Source organism: Monopterus albus, unplaced genomic scaffold (assembly GCF_001952655.1).
Source record: "Monopterus albus unplaced genomic scaffold, M_albus_1.0 scaffold20.1, whole genome shotgun sequence".
Lineage (NCBI taxonomy): Eukaryota > Metazoa > Chordata > Actinopteri > Synbranchiformes > Synbranchidae > Monopterus > Monopterus albus.
Window position 1 is genome coordinate 1,924,695 of NW_018127900.1, and position 19,009 is coordinate 1,943,703.

Sequence of the window (19,009 nt, forward strand, 5' to 3'; positions counted from 1 at the left end):
TTATTTCATATATAAATATTAAATGTGCATACACAGTGGCCATGGAGTTGGGCTAGCAACCAACTGAGTCAGCAGCTTTCCTCTTAATATTTGCAAACTTGATGACAGATTCATGTTTAGTTTTTTTGTAAATTATTAATATATTCATTCTGATTTGTTTTGTTTTTTTTTGTTTACAAGTCACAACATGTGCATGTAGTGACTCCAAATTTGATCATCTGGTATTGCTGAATTCTTCTATGGCTTCATTAAGGAAGAACTGGAAAGGGACATGTTATATACATTTGTGTGCACACTTTACATATCTGATTTCTAGTGCCAGGCATTCCATTCAAGGAAATCTGTAAACTATTGTGTAACACTTTACATAGTTGGGGAAAAAAATCTCATCAGCGAGAGTTCACAAGACTTGTATAAACCGAGTTGCTTCTGCATAGAAATACAACAACATAAGTACACCTTGTTTTTTTTTTAGCTTTTAGTCACGTTTAAGGTGATAACTCATTGTTGTAACTTTGTAGATAAGTCAGAAAACACAGAAAATCATGCCATGGACTCATTTTCATTTTCTTTATATTAGCATGTCTTACATTTCATGCAGAATTGTTTTTGTAGGAGATTTAAATCCTGCCAAGTACATACAGTGTTAGAATCTACTTGTAGTTTTAGTTTAAAAAGTGTACTGTTTATTTCACTCAGTGCAGAACCAAACAAATGTACACTTTTCTGTGTAACAAAAAATGTCAACATTTAATAATTGAGTGTTTTTATTACACACTTGGTAATTTTTATTTTTGATTTAGGGACCAATCACCAGACAAGCACGACACCAACACTAATAGTAACTACAGTAATCAGCCACTGGTCCTCAGTCCCAGACATTCTGCTGTGCTGACCTTTCACTATATATATTTTATCATTGCTGTACAACATTCATTGATCCTATCCTCACTCATTTTGCTCCTCATTGGGGGCTGGTGTTGCAGGTCCAGAAGCCATAGACACTGAAGTAAACAATGACAGTAAAACTAGCAGTGGTTCATTCAGTGAATAGCAATTAACAAAATTACTGTTGTGCATGCTCCATGTACTTGATGTTACCTGAAGGCGAACACACTGTTATGGGTCACTGAATCTTTTTCAGTGCCAGACGTTCTTCCTCTAACCCGTTAGATGGCAAATAAATATTTAAACAAAGGTCTTGTCATCCCCCTTTTGTTTTGTGCACACTCCTGCAAATATTTTGGCATTTTCATTGACCACTGACTTCAGAATGTTTAAGCTGTCCTGCCATATTTGTTTACAGTAGTGTCACTGACTTATCACATATTGTCTTTTTTTTGTCCAATGTTTGAATGTCAGATAGAGATTCCTGACAGACTAAACAGAGGATGTTAAAGAAAGGTCTGATAAAAGATTATCTGGCCCTAAAGCTAAACCACATTTGGTATTTTAAGGAGCCAGCTATCAGAACCTGTCCCTGATGCTTTGTGTACGTATTGCTTGAGTCTGCAGTAGAAAGGCTCAGTCACAGGCTTGAGAAGAATTTTTAGCTTTAAAGGGAGACAAAGTAGTTTCAGCAAATTCACTAAGTTGACAGTAGCTGTTCCAGAACAAATGCTTCATTTGTAATTAAAAAGGCATGCAAATTTATGCTAAGTTCTTAGTAGAATTTAATAGTGTAGAATTAATTCTTCTACTTTGTATGTTGACAGTTGTTTTGTATATATTTTACTGAACCATCTGCCTGTGTTGTTTATTTACATGTGTGTAGAGAGAATAAATACATTCCTCCAAGTCAGAGGAACAGGGAGGTGATGTCTTGGGGGCCCGGACGTCAAAACTCACCTCGTCTGGCTCAGGGCTCAGTTGGACCCTCAACTCCCCGACCAGGACCTCATGACTACAGTCCCAGCTCCGGGGCTGACCAAAGGGTGGTTAACGGAGGTACGGTTTAATGCATCATGTGAAAACCTATGGTGTTTCTTGGTACGCTGTATATACAGAATTCACACAGGTTAGTCAGTGAGCTGGTTAGTATAGTGAGTGACCCACTGTGAATGGAAAACTACTACAATAGTAGCAGTCATCATAAATCTTCAGAGCTGCACAATAAGCAACACCATTTTCCAGACCTAACCTACCCTTAACACAAAGCATCCCTGAACCCCATCCTCACCCACCCAAGCAAAGAGCAGATAAGTGGTTTATCATGCAGCATCTGCATTGTATTTGCTCAGGTTAAGCAGTGGCTGGCCCAGCTGGCTTGTATTGGCAGTCACCTCTGAGAGCTGGGTTTGCTCTAGTGTCCAACCACTGCCATTGTTCTACCAAGATTGACTAACAAAAGAAGACTTTTAACAATTCCAGCGAGTCTGTGACTAGATTATCACCAACACAAGTTCTGTGTGGGTGCAGGAGTAAAGGCAAGTCTACAGGGTCATCAGGTTGGCACCCTCTCACTAACTGGTGTTTCATGGAGTTGGGCCCAAACAGTCACTAGCACTAGCAAACATTTCACCAAACATGTAAAATAACTTGCCAAACATTTCAAATAGTTCACCAGATAATTAGCCAAAGGTCTGCTTCTTTTTATACTGCATCAGAAACCTGTTTTAGTATTCATTTCAACAAACCAGTCAGGCTTCTACTATGCCCTCATGTTAGCTTGCTCATGCTATTCACAGCAGTCACTAGCTAGTGCTAGCATTAACAGTCAATAATACACAATTAAATGTGCTTCATATGGAAGCTCAGTATACGAGTTAAATGAGGTTTACCCATTATTTGGCCCCAAAGAGGGGGGTGTCAGGCCATGTTGTCATAAATCTTCAGAGCCCCACAATAATTTAGGTTTAGAGTCTTTGATGTTCATATGTATTGTTGCTGTTAGTTCCTTGTGTATTTATCATGTTTTACTTATGACAGTTAAATCACTTAATTCCTGCCTTGCCCTTCCTTATGTTTATTAATCTCCCCCATTTCTATTCCTGCTATACCTTTTATTTTCACCATTTTAACTGGTTGTCATCTGCTGTTGATCATCTGTCCCTCCCTGTTTTAGGTACATCCCATTGGCCCTCACCCTGTCAGTCTCCTTCCTCTCGCCCCCCCTCTCGTTACCAGTCTGGCCCCTCCTCCCTGCCTCCTCGGGCATCCACGCCCACCAGACCACCCTCCAGACCCCCTTCTCGTCCTTCCAGGCCTCCCTCTCATTCATCCCACCCCTCCTATCCCTCCTCCTCATCCTCGTTTTCCCACCATGGGCCCACATCGCCGGCCTCTACTCTGCCCAAACGCATGTCTTCAGAAGGTACCCACATCAGTGGAGTAGACCTGGGCAAAAGTATGAGTTGAAGGTGGATGGATTAATCTCAGTATGGAACTGGCATTCCTAATCACATTGAAAGCTGTTTTGAAGTGTTGTAAGAATTCATGAGGAAACTACTTTCAAAAATAAATTTGCCCAGGTCTAGTGTGGAACAACACAAATAGGTGAAAGTGCTTCTTTGGACTGATTTGGGGTCAGATTTGCAGTTTCCACACAAATGGAAATTTTGAGGAGAGTAATATCAAAACTGATCCTTTGTCAGTGCATCAGGCAGTTTCACCTTGGCATGTGGGTGCACTACTGTGTGTTCTGTACTTTCTTTCTAGGCATCAGTTTCTGAAAACATTCTCAGAGTAGTTAAAAGGAATGAATGTGGATACACTATTTAAAACATCAGTTGGTCCTGGCATCCATTCTGGGAGGACTCTATAGGAATTCTTTTTTTATTTTTTTTAAATTTTTTAACACTATGTGGCTCTTTACTTTCATCAGACCAAAAGCATTGTTAAATTGCTGGTGGCTAGAGGTGTAATGACTGCACTATTGCAGGAAGGTGAGAACATCCACCACTTGAGGTAAACAAACAAGGGTACTAAGTTACTCCTGAATTAAGTTTAATTTGTTATTTTAAAACACCAGCAATGCTGTTTTCCATTATCCTAAAATTAGGAGCAGAGGGTTGTATTGTCTTCATTTTCAAGCATACTTCAAACTTTAAGCAATCTATTTATTCATGAAATGACCCAATAATCAGTGTTAAGACAAATACCAGTTATGCATTGGGCTAGCTCCTGAGAGACGGGCACTGTTCACATAACTGCACAAACTCTGCTGAGCAGTGAATTATTTAAAAACATGTTTTTACCACCTCCTGGTTTTGGTTTGGAAAGTGTGGTGTGTTTGGTCACTTTACAGGATCTGCGATTTCTCCACTAACTTGTTTGTCACCAAATAACATTGTTGTATGAAGTGATATTTAAACTTTAGATTGCGATGTTTGAATTTTAAATGCTTTTGAGATAAACAGATAAGCTTCAGACACATTAACAGCAGGATGGCAGGAAATCAGGCTGTTCAGTGTGTTTACCACACCTCCACTGTTTGTTCAGAGTTCTGTCTGTCTCCATCTGTCTGTTTTTTATCTACAGGTCCACCCAGAATGTCTCCGAAATCCCAGAGGACACCTCGTGCTCACAGAGTGCCACCCTGCCGGACCTCTGGCGTCCCTCCAGGAGTAGACTTAATTTCCCACACTGCCCCTGGAGATGTCCCGTTGACTCCACCAACCAGGAACAGTTCCTCTGGAGGGACATGGTCCTCTGTAGTTAGTGGAGGTAGAATACTTTTTTTCTTTATAAAGAACTTTCCTTACATAAAACAGAATAGACGGAATGAACACTTACAACACTAAGATATTGCTCAGTGGAATGTATCTACACAGGAGATAGAACATTATGGGCTAGTGTCAGCGGATGTTAGGTTTTGAAGCACCTTGCATTGTTGTGAATGAGCATTTAAAGGATTTTATCAACATTTCCCATGTTGCAGTATCATGGAAAAACACCTTATTATATGATCAGTGCAAACACTTTCCCTTTTGTGTACTTGTCCACTGATGATGGCCACTAAATCAAAGTGAGTAAATTTGGTTTGGGAGACTTTTAAAAAAAGTTACATTTTATGATTACCAAAATATCATTTTTTCTTTTTCACATCAGCTCACAGACCTCGCTCCCCCCGACAGAATAATATGGGTGGAGCTTCCCCTGGCTCGTCCTCCCTCCCATCACCACAGACAGGAACAGCTCCTGTGGAAACTGCTGTGACACCAACGTCAGCATCCTCTCCTACTGCTGCTAGCCCTGCCCCCAACATGGTCACCTCTCCTTCAGGAGACGGTAAACTTGAAGTTGACCTACACTTTCATTGAGCTGTGTGGAATTCTTGATTTCTCTGTTCTTGGCTTTGATGTTCTGTCACAACCAGAAACACTATTCTCAAATTCGAGCGCTGCATTGATGCTGGGAGTAAAGTGAGAATATTTCCTTTCTTTATAGCAAAAGAGTGTCGTGTTCAGGAGACAAGACAGACGTCTCCCACAGCAAACAAGGAGAACATCAAGCCCTTGGACAGCTCACCCACTATCACTCGACCAGTCTGTAAAGGTATAGTTGATAATAAGGGTGTGGTGAGATCTCATGATATTAAAACGTGATGATATTTCTTGAGGCAAAAGCTGTCTTATGATATCAGTACATAATAGAACCAGAGCAGCAGATTGTACCAACAGTATGTCTGCACTGTTAGATAGAAAACACCGTTTAGCATCCAGTACTAACAAAATTGCATGGTGGTGTTTTGGTGCGCAAACTCTGGCCTTTGCTGGATGATGTCATTGTTCAGTGCAGTGAAATAGTTCTGGCACACACTCGCAGAGCACCAGGTCACAGGAGATTAAGAGGATGAAGTGTAGCTTTGGCTGCACTCTCCTAAAATCCTTCCAGTATGGTTGTGTGGAGGTGTAGCCCTGTTTATTTGTACTTTAGAACAAATAAGTCAGAAAGTAACATTGTAGTTCCCTGATTCACTGCTTTGTTCTTGCTAGTGCTCCTCTCTTCAGTCACTCTTGGTTAACCACTACTGCATGCATGTGAGAGAAATCACTTTTTGGATGTAGGGCACTCAGAGAAATTTATTTACAACTTTAAAAAGAACGGCTCTCAGGGAAGACTCGGATCCCTTCGTTCCTACCCACGCGCCATTCATTAGTCGGATTTTTCGCGAACATACCAGCACTATGTGAAAGTTGAACTGGATCCAACTTTTTCGCTGCATGGGGTTGTGCCATTTTGCCAGAGCCCCCTTCGGTGCTGGTGCTGGCTGTGGTGAACGCAGTCCTCCATAAAATGAATGGAGACGGCTGTGTGTTTTCACCCCTCTCAAACTCAGTCTACAGTTATAAGGTTTGAAGAGATTCATATGAAATCATACAGGAGAGCCAGTCAGTTGAGTTTGTTACAAAACCTTTTACAGTGCTTGCATATTGTCTTCTACTGCATATAATTCATACTCAAAGTAGAACTGAAGTGACATCATTACAAGATGATTAGTTAAAACATTTCAAAATGCACCTCCATTGTTTTGCATTTGGACTTTCAATTGAATAAAACACTTTTTCCAGTCATATATTTGGCCAATGAAGATTTCTTAAAAATTGTCTCATTCTCATGAATCCAATATAGTGTATCATCACACTTCAAAAAAACACAGCTGTAGAGTTCTGTGACGATTTTGAGAGACCAGTCACTGAGACACTTGCTTCTCACTTGGTTTTATTTATTTAGCTGTTATAATATAATTTAGTTTTTTGTGCTGTCCCAGAAATATTTACATAATCTGAATCCATTTGTGAATGACTGAAACCTTCAACTTTGTCTGTCTCTTTCTACTCCCCTTCTATGGCACCAGACCACAGGAAACAAATAGATACTTTAAAGAAATTTAGTGAAGATTTTAGGGTAAGTATTTATTCATTCAGATGGTATAAAAATGCTGAAATTCTGCTGTAGCTAACCTCATGTTTGAGCCTGTATCAGAGCTTGTTTTTGCCTCTTCTAATCTTCTTTTCATCTTCCTTCTTCCAGTTGCAGTCTACTTCAAACCCAGACCCTTCTGACCAGATGTTGACCAAGCCTCCCAGAGATTCAGCAGACAAGCCTAGAGACCTTCCCCTGGACAAAGCCTCCACAGTGGGGCGGGAGGGCACTGAAGAGGGTGTTGTAATGATTTCTGCTGTTGCCCCTGCTCCATCCACCACCACAAACACCAGTAAGCCTGGCAGCCCAGCTGCACTGTCCCCATCTCCTTCAGCCTCAGACTACAAGAGGGAGGCACTGGATGTGACATCACAGGGGGTTCAGACGACAGCCACATCCACATTCAGTGGACCCAAGCAAGAAGAGAAGGAGGAGAAAAAAGAGGCAGTACAAGAGTGAGTGGAAGTAATAGTATGCTGGAGAGACTGCAAATGTTTTTAAAGGATTTTAAAAGTGTAGTGGTATGTTTCTTATCAACAAGTGATAAGAAACATATCATCATGGAAAACTGACCCTTCAAATCTTAACTTCTTCACTGTTTGTTTTCCTCAGTCAAGTGAGAAAATCAACCCTGAACCCAAATGCCAATGAGTTCAAACCTCGGTTCACTACACAGGTCAGTATGTCCTGCTGCTGTCATAAAGCTCAGACTGAGATTTTTTTTGTAAACAGATTTTCTAATGCTCTCTCACTCTCGCTCACTCTCATTTTATGTACTTCATCAGCCCAAACCAGCCAACACCCCAACACCCCCCCGGCCTCAGGGCCAGCCTAGCCCCTCCATCGTGGTCCAGCAGCCGACTCTCTATGGCCAGACAGTTTGCTTCCCCCAGATGTATCCCCTCACACCAGTCAGCCCTGGAGTGCAGGTGAGACACACACCTGCATGCTCAAATATCCAGTAGGGTGAGAGTTGTATTTGTTTCTGTGCTGATCACCCCAAGCATTATATGAGATGAGTTTTAAAAAATTAAAACAGTTTAACATCCATCACCATGAGATCTCGCAACATGTATGCTTATATTTGTCCCCATTTGTTATTTTTCATTCCTTTTTGGCCTTTGATTAATCTCTAATACATGCCATAATGATTTTCTCCATATTTATTATTTCTTAGGACACATCTCATATATTTTTATGTAAATTTGTTTTCCTTTAACACCTTAATATGAGGAACATATTCATCACTATTTTCTTCGTCATCATCCTGTTATTTGACTGATAGTTTGGTGAATTATTTAAATGAAAAATGTTTTAGGTAATAATTTGGGATAACAAGCTTAGTCACTTTAAAGGAAAAGAGAGCATATATGGAATTTCTATACAATATGATCTAAAAATATATTTAGTTCTCAAAGCATTTTTGCTTTTACATTTGTAGCTATAAATCTGTATTTTCCTGTGTTGCTTTAAGAAAAACTTGGTGATCCAACATCAGACACGTTTAAACAATAGAATACCTTGGTGAACAACTAAAGAGTGTTTTTTTTTTTCTTGTCTCCCCCTCCTCCTCTCTCTCTTGCTCCATTAGAAAAGCATAATATGGAAGGTTTGTGAATTTTTCTAAGATTTCTATTTTAAGTCCTTTAAGCCCAATCAGTGAGATGTTTTGCTTGCTTGTTGAATTAATGCCACAGATGTTGGTTTGCCAACTTCTTATTGCAATTCATTTTAAACTGTCATGGCAGATGGATTCATTTTAATTTATATTGGCTTCATCTGTTTACCAAAATGGCTGTGAGCTAATAAGAGTTTAAGCCCCGCAATACTGTTTGCAGTAGAAATGCATGGTGTATATTGTGAAGGAGTTAAATAAAAAACAAGAAAAGCAGTGTTTGGGTTATAGTCAGTTGGAAAACACCTATTTCTGCCCAATGATAGAAAGCCATAGAAAATGCATGTGGCCCCAAGTAAGAGATAATTCCCATCTCACACGCACAAGTTTATGGTATTTGTGTGTGTGTGTGTGTACTGGGGCAGGGGTCTGTTAGTAAAATGTCATTTTAAATGTGAATAGTTGGAGTCCAGCCCTGCATGTGGGTATTAAAAATACTCCCACACCAATAAGCAAAAATTGACCTGCTTTTAGTTAAAGGCTAGTTTTCATTCTTGGTGAAATGATGCTGAGATGCCTGAGAACATTGAGTATAAACGTGTTTTTTCATCTACTATCCTCATTCCCTGGTCTTTTCAGTCTCCAGCTATGTACCAGGTTCCAATGCCACATATGACGGTCAGCCAGTCTAAACCCTACAGACCAGGTAAAGGTGAGAATAACCTCTGTTTTCTCTCATTTCCCTCTTGTCTCTGTCTTGCACTCTCTCTGTTTCTCTGTCTTTGTCTTCCTAAATAAATTAGAAATACTGTATTATATCTGAGAACCTTTACATATTCATAATTAAGATCTTTGCGTATTCATTACAGCTGATTTTCTCTTTAAAAATCAGGAAACACTGTTCCTTACATTAAGAAAGTTGCTTTATAAGTTTCTGTAGCTGTAATTTTGCTAGGCTAGGAACGGGAAGGGAAGGGCAGTCACGAATTACAGATCAATGAATGCTATGGAAAAAGTCTGAAAAGTTCTTACTGCCACAGAATTATGTCTACAACTCCTTGAGCCTGACAGGAAATGTCAATTGTTCACTAATTGAAAAAAAATGTTACAATTCCATAGCAAAATAGTTTTGCTGTGTAGGTGTGCAATGGAACATGCACAGTCAAAACCTACACATGTTAAAAGAAAAAAAAAGAAATAGCCATACTCGACGTATGGCAGGAACCCAATGTTAGTGGCAGTATGGTGTCCACACATGTAGAAGGAGCAATACAGTAATAGTACATGTTACTACACACCGCCAACCTACAGTGCAGTCCACCTTGCTCACCTTGCTCCTTATATAATTACCATTAGCAACATTTAAAGAAAATACTGGCCGGTAATGTAACATCGCTATTTGTCAAGTCTTGTGAGCTTGTTGGCTAATTGCTAACAGTCGTCAGCTTAGTGTTATGTCACTTCAGTGTTCCTACTGTCAGTGTGAATGCAAACAGAAAAAATCCTGTGAAGGTGCATAGTTCCTGGGGGAGCTCCCCAGTGGGGTACTCCCTATAGCTAAGTTGCTAGAACCGTTTGGTCTGAAAGTACCTCATGATTTCGTTTAGTTCAAATTTATAAGCTGTTAAACAAAGCTTCTTCCCCATGTAATCTCTTAACATGACTTGCCAGTACCCAGCATGCCCCAACAGAGATCAGACCAACACCATCCGCCAGGCACACCCACTATGATGCACCCAGCGACGGCAGCAGGACCGCCTATTGTAGCACAGAGCCCTGTGTACTCTGCCCAGTACTTCACCTGCAGCCCGCAGCAGTTCACCAGTCAGCCACTGGTTCAACAGATGCCACACTACCAGTCCCAGGTATGATTTTCTTGGCCACTACCACTGTCAGAACAATAGAGCCTTTAGTAACTTCTTCAGCAGTGCTCATCCCTGGAGGCTCCTCTACTAGGAGCCATCTGAAACTATTACAGTTACTCTGGTACCATGTTTTAATAGTCAGCCATGTGTCTGGCAGATTCTTGCGGTTACTTTCCTGCATCTTACTTTGAGAAATGGAAGAGATGCTGACCTGCTTAAATGTTACTTTTTTTTTAAACACAAGCAGCCACAAAGAACTTTGCCTTAATAAAATACTAATATTAATTCAAATTAGTAAATCTGATCAGATCAAGTGTTCGATGCCTGCTTTTAGCATGTGACTGTTTTTAATACGGCTGCAAGTAAACAATCATTTTCATTATTGAATAATTTGCAGCTTTCTGTCTGTCCTCCAGGCACAGCATGTGTTCAGTCCAGTAATGCAGGGCAGTGCCAGGATGATGGCGCCTCCCACACATGGCCAACCCAGCCTCGTCTCATCCTCAACCTCACAGTACCCAGAGCAGACACACACTATGTATGGTACGTTAGCCCACTGCCCAGTTTGTGTGCATGCAACAGGCTACACTGTACAGGCAAAGTTAGGTGTATGGGTTTAATACTTTTCATTCTTTATAAAACTGATTCATGTCTCTCAGTGTCTCCAGGGCCAATGCCTCAGCAGTACCCACACCCTAGTGCCACCTTGCACCCTCACCCACAGCACCCCCAACCCTCTGCCACACCTACAGGCCAAGCCCAGCAGGGTGGTCCCCCACAGCATGGAGGTCCTCCTAGCCACCCAGCTGCCAGCCCAGTGCAGCACCCACAGCTCCCACAGGCAGCAGCAGGTGAATACATTAAAGGTTGGAATCCGATTTTCTTTAAGGCTTGTTTTCAATCCCAGTACATGTCACTGTGCCATGGAATATTTTCAAATGCTGAAGAAAAAAAAAAGTTGAAAAAAATCATCTGGACTTGGTTTTAGGTAGAAGATGTTTCACCTCACATCCAAGAGGCTTCATAAGTTCTGTCCGACTGGTGGTGAGCAGGAGGTATTTAACCCCCTGGGTGGTGTTTCAGTTCTTCGACAGCCAACAGTGTCCCCTAATGACTGATATTGTGCGGGTTCCAGTCCTTTGGTGGCCATCAATGTCCCCTAACAACTGAGTCGTTATAGTCCTGCTGACCTAGTTCTACCTAAAAACCAAGTCCAGATGATTTTTTTTCTACATTTTTTTCAGCTTACTATGACCTGGATGAATGAGAATTTGCACAGAAATATTTTCAAATGCAGCATGTACTGTGTTTTTACTTGCCTTATGTAGCGGTGGCAGCAGCTCAGGCCCTCCACCTGGCCAACCAGCCCCCACAGCAGCAGATGTACTCAGCCTTGGCCCACACGCCCCCCTCCATGACCCCGGGTCCCAACCCTCAATCTCCCCAGGCATCATTCCCTTCTGCCCAGCAGACTGTCTATATCCACCCACAGCAGGTGCAACATGGATACAACCCCAACCACATGGCACATGTGCAGCAGGTAGGTTAGAACCTGCAGTTGCTCTCACTTGATCTAGCTGTGGATATAAATGGTTTCAGTTGTAAGAGGAATGCAAAAGGTTGTCATAAGTCAGTTTGTTTCTTTGTGGCAGGCTGTGAAGATGCAGTGTGACTCATATAGTGGGGCAAAAAAGTATTTAGTCAGCCACCAATTGTCCAAGTTCTCCCACTTAAAAAGATGAGAGAGGCCTGTAATTTACATCATAGGTATACTTCAACTATGAGAGACAGAATGAGGAAAAACAAATCCAGAAAATCACTGTCTGATTTTTAAAGAATTTATTTGCAAATTATGGTGGAAAATAAGTATTTGGTCAATACCAAAAGTTCATCTCAATACTTTGTTATATACCCTTTGTTGGAAATGACAGAGGTCAAATGTTTTCTGTAAGTCTTCACAAGGTTTTCACACACTGTTGCTGGTATTTTGGCCCATTCCTCCATGCAGATCTCCTCTAGAGCAGTGATGTTTTGGGCCTGTCGCTGGGCAACACGGACTTTCAACTTCCTCCAAAGGTTTTCTATACATGGCCCCATTCATTCTTTCCTTTACACGGATCAGTTGTCCTGGTCCCTTTGCAGAAAAACAGCCCCAAAGCATGATGTTTCCACCCCCATGCTTCACAGTAGGTATGGTGTTCTTTGGATGCAACTCAGCATTCTTTGTCCTCCAAACACGACGAGTTGAGTTTTTACCAAAAAGCTCTACTTTGGTTTCATCTGACCATATGACATTCTCCCAATCCTCTTCTGGATCATCCAAATGCTCTCTAGCAAACTTCAGACGGGCCCAGACATGTACTGGCTTAAGCAGGGTGACACGTCTGGCACTGCAGGATTTGAGTCCCTGGCGGCGTAGTGTGTTACTGATGGTAGCCTTTGTTACTTTGGTCCCAGCTCTCTGCAGGTCATTCACTAGGTCCCCCCATGTGGTTCTGGGATTTTTGCTCACCGCTCTTGTGATCATTTTGACCCCACGGGGTGAGATCTTGTGTGGAGCCCCAGATCGAGGGAGATCATCAGTGGTCTTGTATGTCTTCCATTTTCTAATAATTGCTCCCACCAAGCTGCTTGCCTATTGCAGATTCAGTCTTCCCAGCCTGGTGCTGGTCTACAATTTTGTTTCTGGTGTCCTTCGACAGCTCTTTGGTCTTGGCCATAGTGGAGTTTGGAGTGAGACTGTTTGAGGTTGTGGACAGGTGTCTTTTATACTGATAACAAGTTCAAACAGGTGCCATTAATACAGGTAACGAGTGGAGGACAGAGTCTCTTAAAGAAGAAGTTACAGGTCTGTGAGAGCCAGAAATCATGCTTGTTTGTAGGTGGCCAAATACTTATTTTCCACCATAATTTGCAAATAAATACCAAAAATAATTAGGCTACACAATTCCTTGAACTTCTGCACAAAGTAAGCTGTTCTGCACCACATGCAATGCTGCATTGAAACAAACCCTTCTACCACAAAACACACTCGGGGAATGGCTGAAATGCAGAGACAACAGACAAGACAAATAACTGTCAGAGGCTGCTGCAAACAGATCTATTGCAAGTGCTGAAACGAATGAGTGAGTTTGATTAAATAAGAATCAGAATCAGCTTTATTGGCCAGTTGTGTTGAACTGAGGAATTTGACTCTGGTACAGTGGCTCTCACTGTGCATGTACATATCCCCATGCAAGGGGCAAGTAAGCAATATACCAACATAAGGATGTGTAGTATAACAAAATAAACAAGCAGCAAACAATGCAAACAAACAAAGGAGGGTTCATTAGGAAATGAGATAAAAATAGAATAAAAATGGAGTACTGTATGGAGTATTTGTACAATGTATATTTACCGGTATTGCACTGAGGGTTATTGTCTAGTTATACTGTCGTGGGTTAAGTGTTAATCAGAGTGACGACCCGGGGGAAGAAACTGTCCTTGTGCCTGGTCGTCTTTGTGCACAGTGACCTGTAACGCCATCCAGAGGGGAGGAGTTCAAACAGATCTTCCTGAAGTCCACTGTCATCTCCACTGTTTTGAGTGTGTTCAACTCCAGGTTGTTGTGGCTACACCACAGGACCAGTTGCTCAACCTCCCGTCTGTAGGCTGACTCGTCATCGTCTCGGATGAGACCAGTGACTGTTGTGTCATCTGCAATGTTTAGGAGCTTGACAGAGGGGTCCTTCGAGATGCAGTCATTGGTGTAGAGTGAAAACAGCAGAGGGGAGAGCACACATCCCTGGGGGGCACCTGTGCTTATTGTCCGGGTGCCAGATGTGGTTTTCCCCAGCCTCACCTGCTGCTTCCTGTCTGTCAGAAAGCTAGTAATCCACTGACAGGTGGGGGCAGGCACAGTGAGCTGGGTCAGTTTGGAGTGGAACATGTCCGGGATGATGGTGTTGAATGCTGAGCTGAAGTCCACAAAGAGGGCCTGTGCATAGGTCCCTGGGGAGTCAAGGTGTTGCTATGTTGACCACATTGTCCACTGACCTGTTTGCCCGGTAAGCAAACTGCAGGGGGTTGACGATGTCCTTCAGGTGGGCGAACACCAGTCTTTCAAGGGACTTCATAACTACAGATGTCAAGTCTGTAGTTGTTCAGTCCACTGATGGGGGTTTGCACCTTTTGAGTGTTTGAAGCAGGAGGGGACTTCACATAGCTCCAGTGACCTGTTGCAGATGAGTCTGATGATGGGGGGCCAGCTGATCAGTGCACACTTTCAGGCAGGAAGGGGTCACACCATCTGGGCCTGGTGCCTTTCTGATATTGTCTTTTAAAGAGGCCACGCACATCCTTTTCACAGATCGTTAGAGGTGGGGGGCTTGAGGGGAGGGTGGTGATTGTCGGGGGAGCAGCTGCTGGGACTGAGGTGGGGAGTGTTGACTGTCAAACCTGCAGTAGAACACAATCAGGTCATCTGCTAGTTGATGGCTCCCCTCACCAGGCGGGATGGTTTCTTATAGCCAGTGATGCTTTTGAGGCTGCTCTGTAAACCAGGGCTTGTTGTTGTTGTTGTTGTTGTTGTTGTTGTTGTTGTTGTTGTAGTATGTGCAGAAGGACTTGTTGGGCACACACACATCCTCACAAAAGCTGATGTAAGATGTCAGTGAGTTCGTCCAGGTCTGTAGCTGCAGCCTCAAATGCACTCCAGTCTGTGCATTCTTCACTGTTTTCACCACAGGCTTTGCAACTTTAAGTTTCTGCCTGTATGTTGGAATAAGGTGGACCATACTGAAAGCTTTTTTTCGGTTCTTTTAACCAGTGGAACTCAGAGACGAAGCGGACCACTTGGATATATAAAAAAAAAACGTGCTGGTTTATTCAAAGAATCACAGGTAAAATTAACATTACATGTCCAGGTATCTTCCACCTCCAATACTGCGCGCAGGCAGATGAAGAATGAAAGACCCTGAACCACAATAGGCCTATACATTTATCACTTCGGTTGGGCTAGCCCCATTCTACACAGGGACGTCAAACCGTGGCGTCACCTGATATGTCAGCTTTACAGCTGACCGTAGCAGTAGTCAAAACATGGAGCAAATCAATGTGTGTGAGTGTTGATTAAGTGGTGTGTATCTAAGAACATACAGGACATTCAGGGACATGTCATGACATTACACATAAGAAAATATTATGATTACAATTACAGTCTAACATATCATAATAATAACAATCATCCTGCCTGCTGACAATCAAACTTTTCTACCTAGTTATCCTTGGCCATATGCACCCTGCAAAACTCATGAGAATGACTAAGCATTTCAACTAGACATCCTGTCTCCACTAAACATTTCTAATACAACAAGTATCTAACCAATTTCTATCTGACTAAAAAATACCTAACAATACAGTGATCAGAGCATCCGAGGGCTGTGCGGGGGACAGAGCGATAGGCGTGTTTTATTGCTGTGTAGCAGTGGTCCAGTGTGATTTTTGTCCCTGGTGGGACAGGTGACGTGCTGCATGTATTTAGACAGTTCTTGGGTGAGATTTGCTCTGTTAAAGTCCCCTAGAACAATGCGTGGGGAATCAGGATGTTCCAGTTCTACACCGGTTATCAGATCGACCAGGAGCTGTAGTGCGCTGGTGTGGGCGTTCAGTTTTAAATAGACACCAATCAGGATGAAGCTTGAAAATTCTCGGGGAGAGTAGAAGGGTTTGCAGTTGATAAAGAGTCTCTAAGTCTGTGTTACATGTCCTCTGTAGTACTGTGACATCTGTGCACCAACCTTCATTTACATAGAGACATATTCCACCTCCTCTTGTTTTCCTGGACAGCTCCGTTACATGATCCGCTCTGTACACCTTTAAGCCTGCTATTTGTTGCATTGTGCTGTCCGCTATGGAGTCGCTGAGCCAGGTCTCAACCATAAGGCAGTGGAGCGTGCAATGTCAGGGTTAGTCCTGTTGATGTGAAGGATTTCATACATTTTGTTGGCTAGGGAGCGGAGATTTGCTTGGTGGATAGACGGGAGTGGAGTCCATCTTCCTCCCTGGCGAAGCCCGACTAAAGCACCCGTTCGCTTATAAGTTCTTTTTAATACAGTATTGTTCAAAATAATAGCAGTACAATGTGACTAACCAGAATAATCCAGGTTTTTAGTATATTTTTTATTGCTACATGGCAAACAAGTTCCAGTAGCTGCAGTAGATTCTCAGAAAGCAAACAAGACCCAGCATTCATGATATGCACGCTCTTAAGGCTGTGCAATTGGGCAATTAGTTGAAAGGGGTGTGTTCAAAAAAATAGCAGTGTGGCATTCAATCAGTGAGGTCATCAATTTTGTGAAATAACAGGTGTGAATCAGGTGGCCCCTATTTAAGGATGAAGCCAGCACTTGTTAAACATGCATTTGAAAGCCTGAGGAAAATGCGTCGTTCAAGACATTGTTCAGAAGAACAGCGTACTTTGATTAAAAAGTTGATTGGAGAGGGGAAAACCTATAAAGAGGTGCAAAAAATTATAGGCTGTTCAGCTAAAATGATCTCCAATGCCTGAAAATGGAGAGCAAAACCAGAGAGACGTGGAAGAAAACGGAAGACAACCATCAAAATGGATCGAAGAATAACCAGAATGGCAAAGGCCCAGCCAATGATCAGCTCCAGGATGATCAAAGACAGTCTGGAGTTACCTGTAAGTACTGTGACAGTTAGAAGACGTCTGTGTGAAGCTAATCTATTTTCAAGAATCCCCCGCAAAGTCCCTCTGTTAAAAAAAAAGGCACGTGCAGAAGAGGTTACAATTTGCCAAAGAACACATCAACTGGCCTAAAGAGAAATGGAGAAACATTTTGTGGACTGATGAGAGTAAAATTGTTCTTTTTGGGTCCAAGGGCCACAGACAGTTTGTGAGACGACCCCCAAACTCTGAATTCAAGCCACAGTACACAGTGAAGACAGTGAAGCATGGTGGTGCAAGCATCATGATATGGGCATGTTTCTCCTACTATGGTGTTGGGCCTATTTATCGCATACCAGGGATCATGGATCAGTTTGCATATGTCAAAATACTTGAAGAGGTCATGTTGCCTTATGCTGAAGAGGACATGCCCTTGAAATGGTTGTTTCAACAAGACAATGACCCCAAACACACTAGTAAACGAGCAAAGTCTTGGTTCCAAACCAACAAAATTAATGTTATGGAGTGGCCAGCCCAATCCCCGGACCTTAATCCAATCGAGAACTTGTGGGGTGATATCAAAAATGCTGTTTCTGAAGCAAAACCAAGAAATGTAAATGAATTGTGGAATGTTGTTAAAGAATCATGGAGTGTAATAACAGCTGAAAGGTGCCACAAGTTGGTTGACTCCATGCCACACAGATGTGAAGCAGTTATAAAAAACTGTGGTCATACAACTAAATATTAGTTTAGTGATTCACAGGATTGCTAAATCCTAGAAACAAAAACGTTTGTACAAAATAGTTTTGTGTTTGTACAGTCAAAGGCAGACACTGCTATTTTTTTGAACACACCCCTTTCAACTAATTGCCCAATTGCACAGCCTTAAGAGCGTGCATATCATGAATGCTGGGTCTTGTTTGCTTTCTGAGAATCTACTGCACCTACTGGTAACTTGTTTGCCATGTAGCAATAAAAAATATACTAAAAACCTGGATTATTCTGGTTAGTCACATTGTACAACTGTTTTTGCAATTTTCACTTGCTCCCTCCAAAATCAAAGTGTAGTTCTCAGGTTGCTTCCTGTTGCTCCTGTCAGCACTATGCTGTTTAACTTGAGTGTGTTCTGTCACACTCGGGCTCTCACTTTTACACACTCTGTCTCGCATCTAGGCCCATATGCAGTCTGGTATAATGCAGTCTCACCATCCAGCACCCACCCACCCCCCAATGATGCTGATGGCTACTCAGGGTCCTCCAGGGGGTCCTCAGCCAACCATGGCCCAGACTGCCCTTAACCCGATCCCCGTTTCCTCCACTACACATTTCTCCTACCTTGCACAAGGTAGGTATGTTTATCTTATTAAGTAGCACACTGCTGTGGGGTGGAGTTAAGAATATAGATGCAGTGTTTTCCCTGTAAAGAATGTAGATCTGAAAGATTAGCCTGTTTATACTGGCATGTTCTCATTTAGGTGTCCAAATTCTGCTCATACCAAATTCTTTATTCTGTAACTGCGGACTGTCTCTAAATCCATTAACTTTCTGTCCCCCCCCCCCACTTCTCTCTTCCCACCACTACCACCTCCCAGCAGCAGCTGTAGATGGAGGGTTCCAACAAGACAAGGGTCCCACTCTGACATGCTTCTCAACCAGAGCCTTCATAACCAGGCAATGAAGAGAATGAGAGCCCTCCCTCTCCTCTCTTTCCTCATCCTCACCAGACATGCTTCTCATCAGCTTTTCTCTTCCCTCCCTCCCAAACTAGGCAATAAGAGAATGTTAACAGGTTGATGCGGTGACATGTTTTAATGAGCTAGAGAGTTTTAACCAACAAGACTGCCCCTGTTCAGAGTTCTCCAGACATGCACACAGAAACAGAACACCTACACACACTTTCAGGGGTCCCAATTTGCAAGTTGAGTCAGCTTGCCAAGTTAGAAACAAGAGAATGCCACTAATCAGAGAAAGTGGAGAAGAAAATCCAACTGGAAC

At 42.4% G+C, this 19,009-nt stretch overlaps 1 protein-coding gene across 10 annotated transcripts in view; it reads left to right on the plus strand.

Moving 5' to 3' along the window:
• The window catches only part of atxn2 (ataxin 2), a 27,539-nt gene extending 9,139 nt beyond the window's left edge, over window positions 1–18,400 (plus strand). For 3 of the 10 annotated variants that reach the window (XM_020593913.1, XM_020593915.1, XM_020593920.1), the window contains 16 exons: window positions 1,775–1,947; window positions 3,065–3,313; window positions 4,480–4,665; window positions 5,050–5,229; window positions 5,389–5,496; window positions 6,800–6,849; window positions 6,976–7,322; window positions 7,480–7,543; window positions 7,653–7,796; window positions 8,459–8,476; window positions 9,122–9,194; window positions 10,154–10,347; window positions 10,764–10,890; window positions 11,007–11,213; window positions 11,676–11,887; window positions 18,188–18,400. In XM_020593913.1, coding sequence (XP_020449569.1) covers window positions 1,775–1,947; window positions 3,065–3,313; window positions 4,480–4,665; window positions 5,050–5,229; window positions 5,389–5,496; window positions 6,800–6,849; window positions 6,976–7,322; window positions 7,480–7,543; window positions 7,653–7,796; window positions 8,459–8,476; window positions 9,122–9,194; window positions 10,154–10,347; window positions 10,764–10,890; window positions 11,007–11,213; window positions 11,676–11,887; window positions 18,188–18,385 — 2,530 coding nt within the window. In that variant the 3' untranslated portion in view covers window positions 18,386–18,400. The remainder of the gene's footprint in view (window positions 1–1,774; window positions 1,948–3,064; window positions 3,314–4,479; window positions 4,666–5,049; window positions 5,230–5,388; window positions 5,497–6,799; window positions 6,850–6,975; window positions 7,323–7,479; window positions 7,544–7,652; window positions 7,797–8,458; window positions 8,477–9,121; window positions 9,195–10,153; window positions 10,348–10,763; window positions 10,891–11,006; window positions 11,214–11,675; window positions 11,888–18,187) is intronic. The other 7 variants (XM_020593914.1, XM_020593923.1, XM_020593916.1 and 4 more) reach the window with 6 other exon arrangements.
• The last annotated feature ends 609 nt before the right edge of the window (window positions 18,401–19,009 follow it).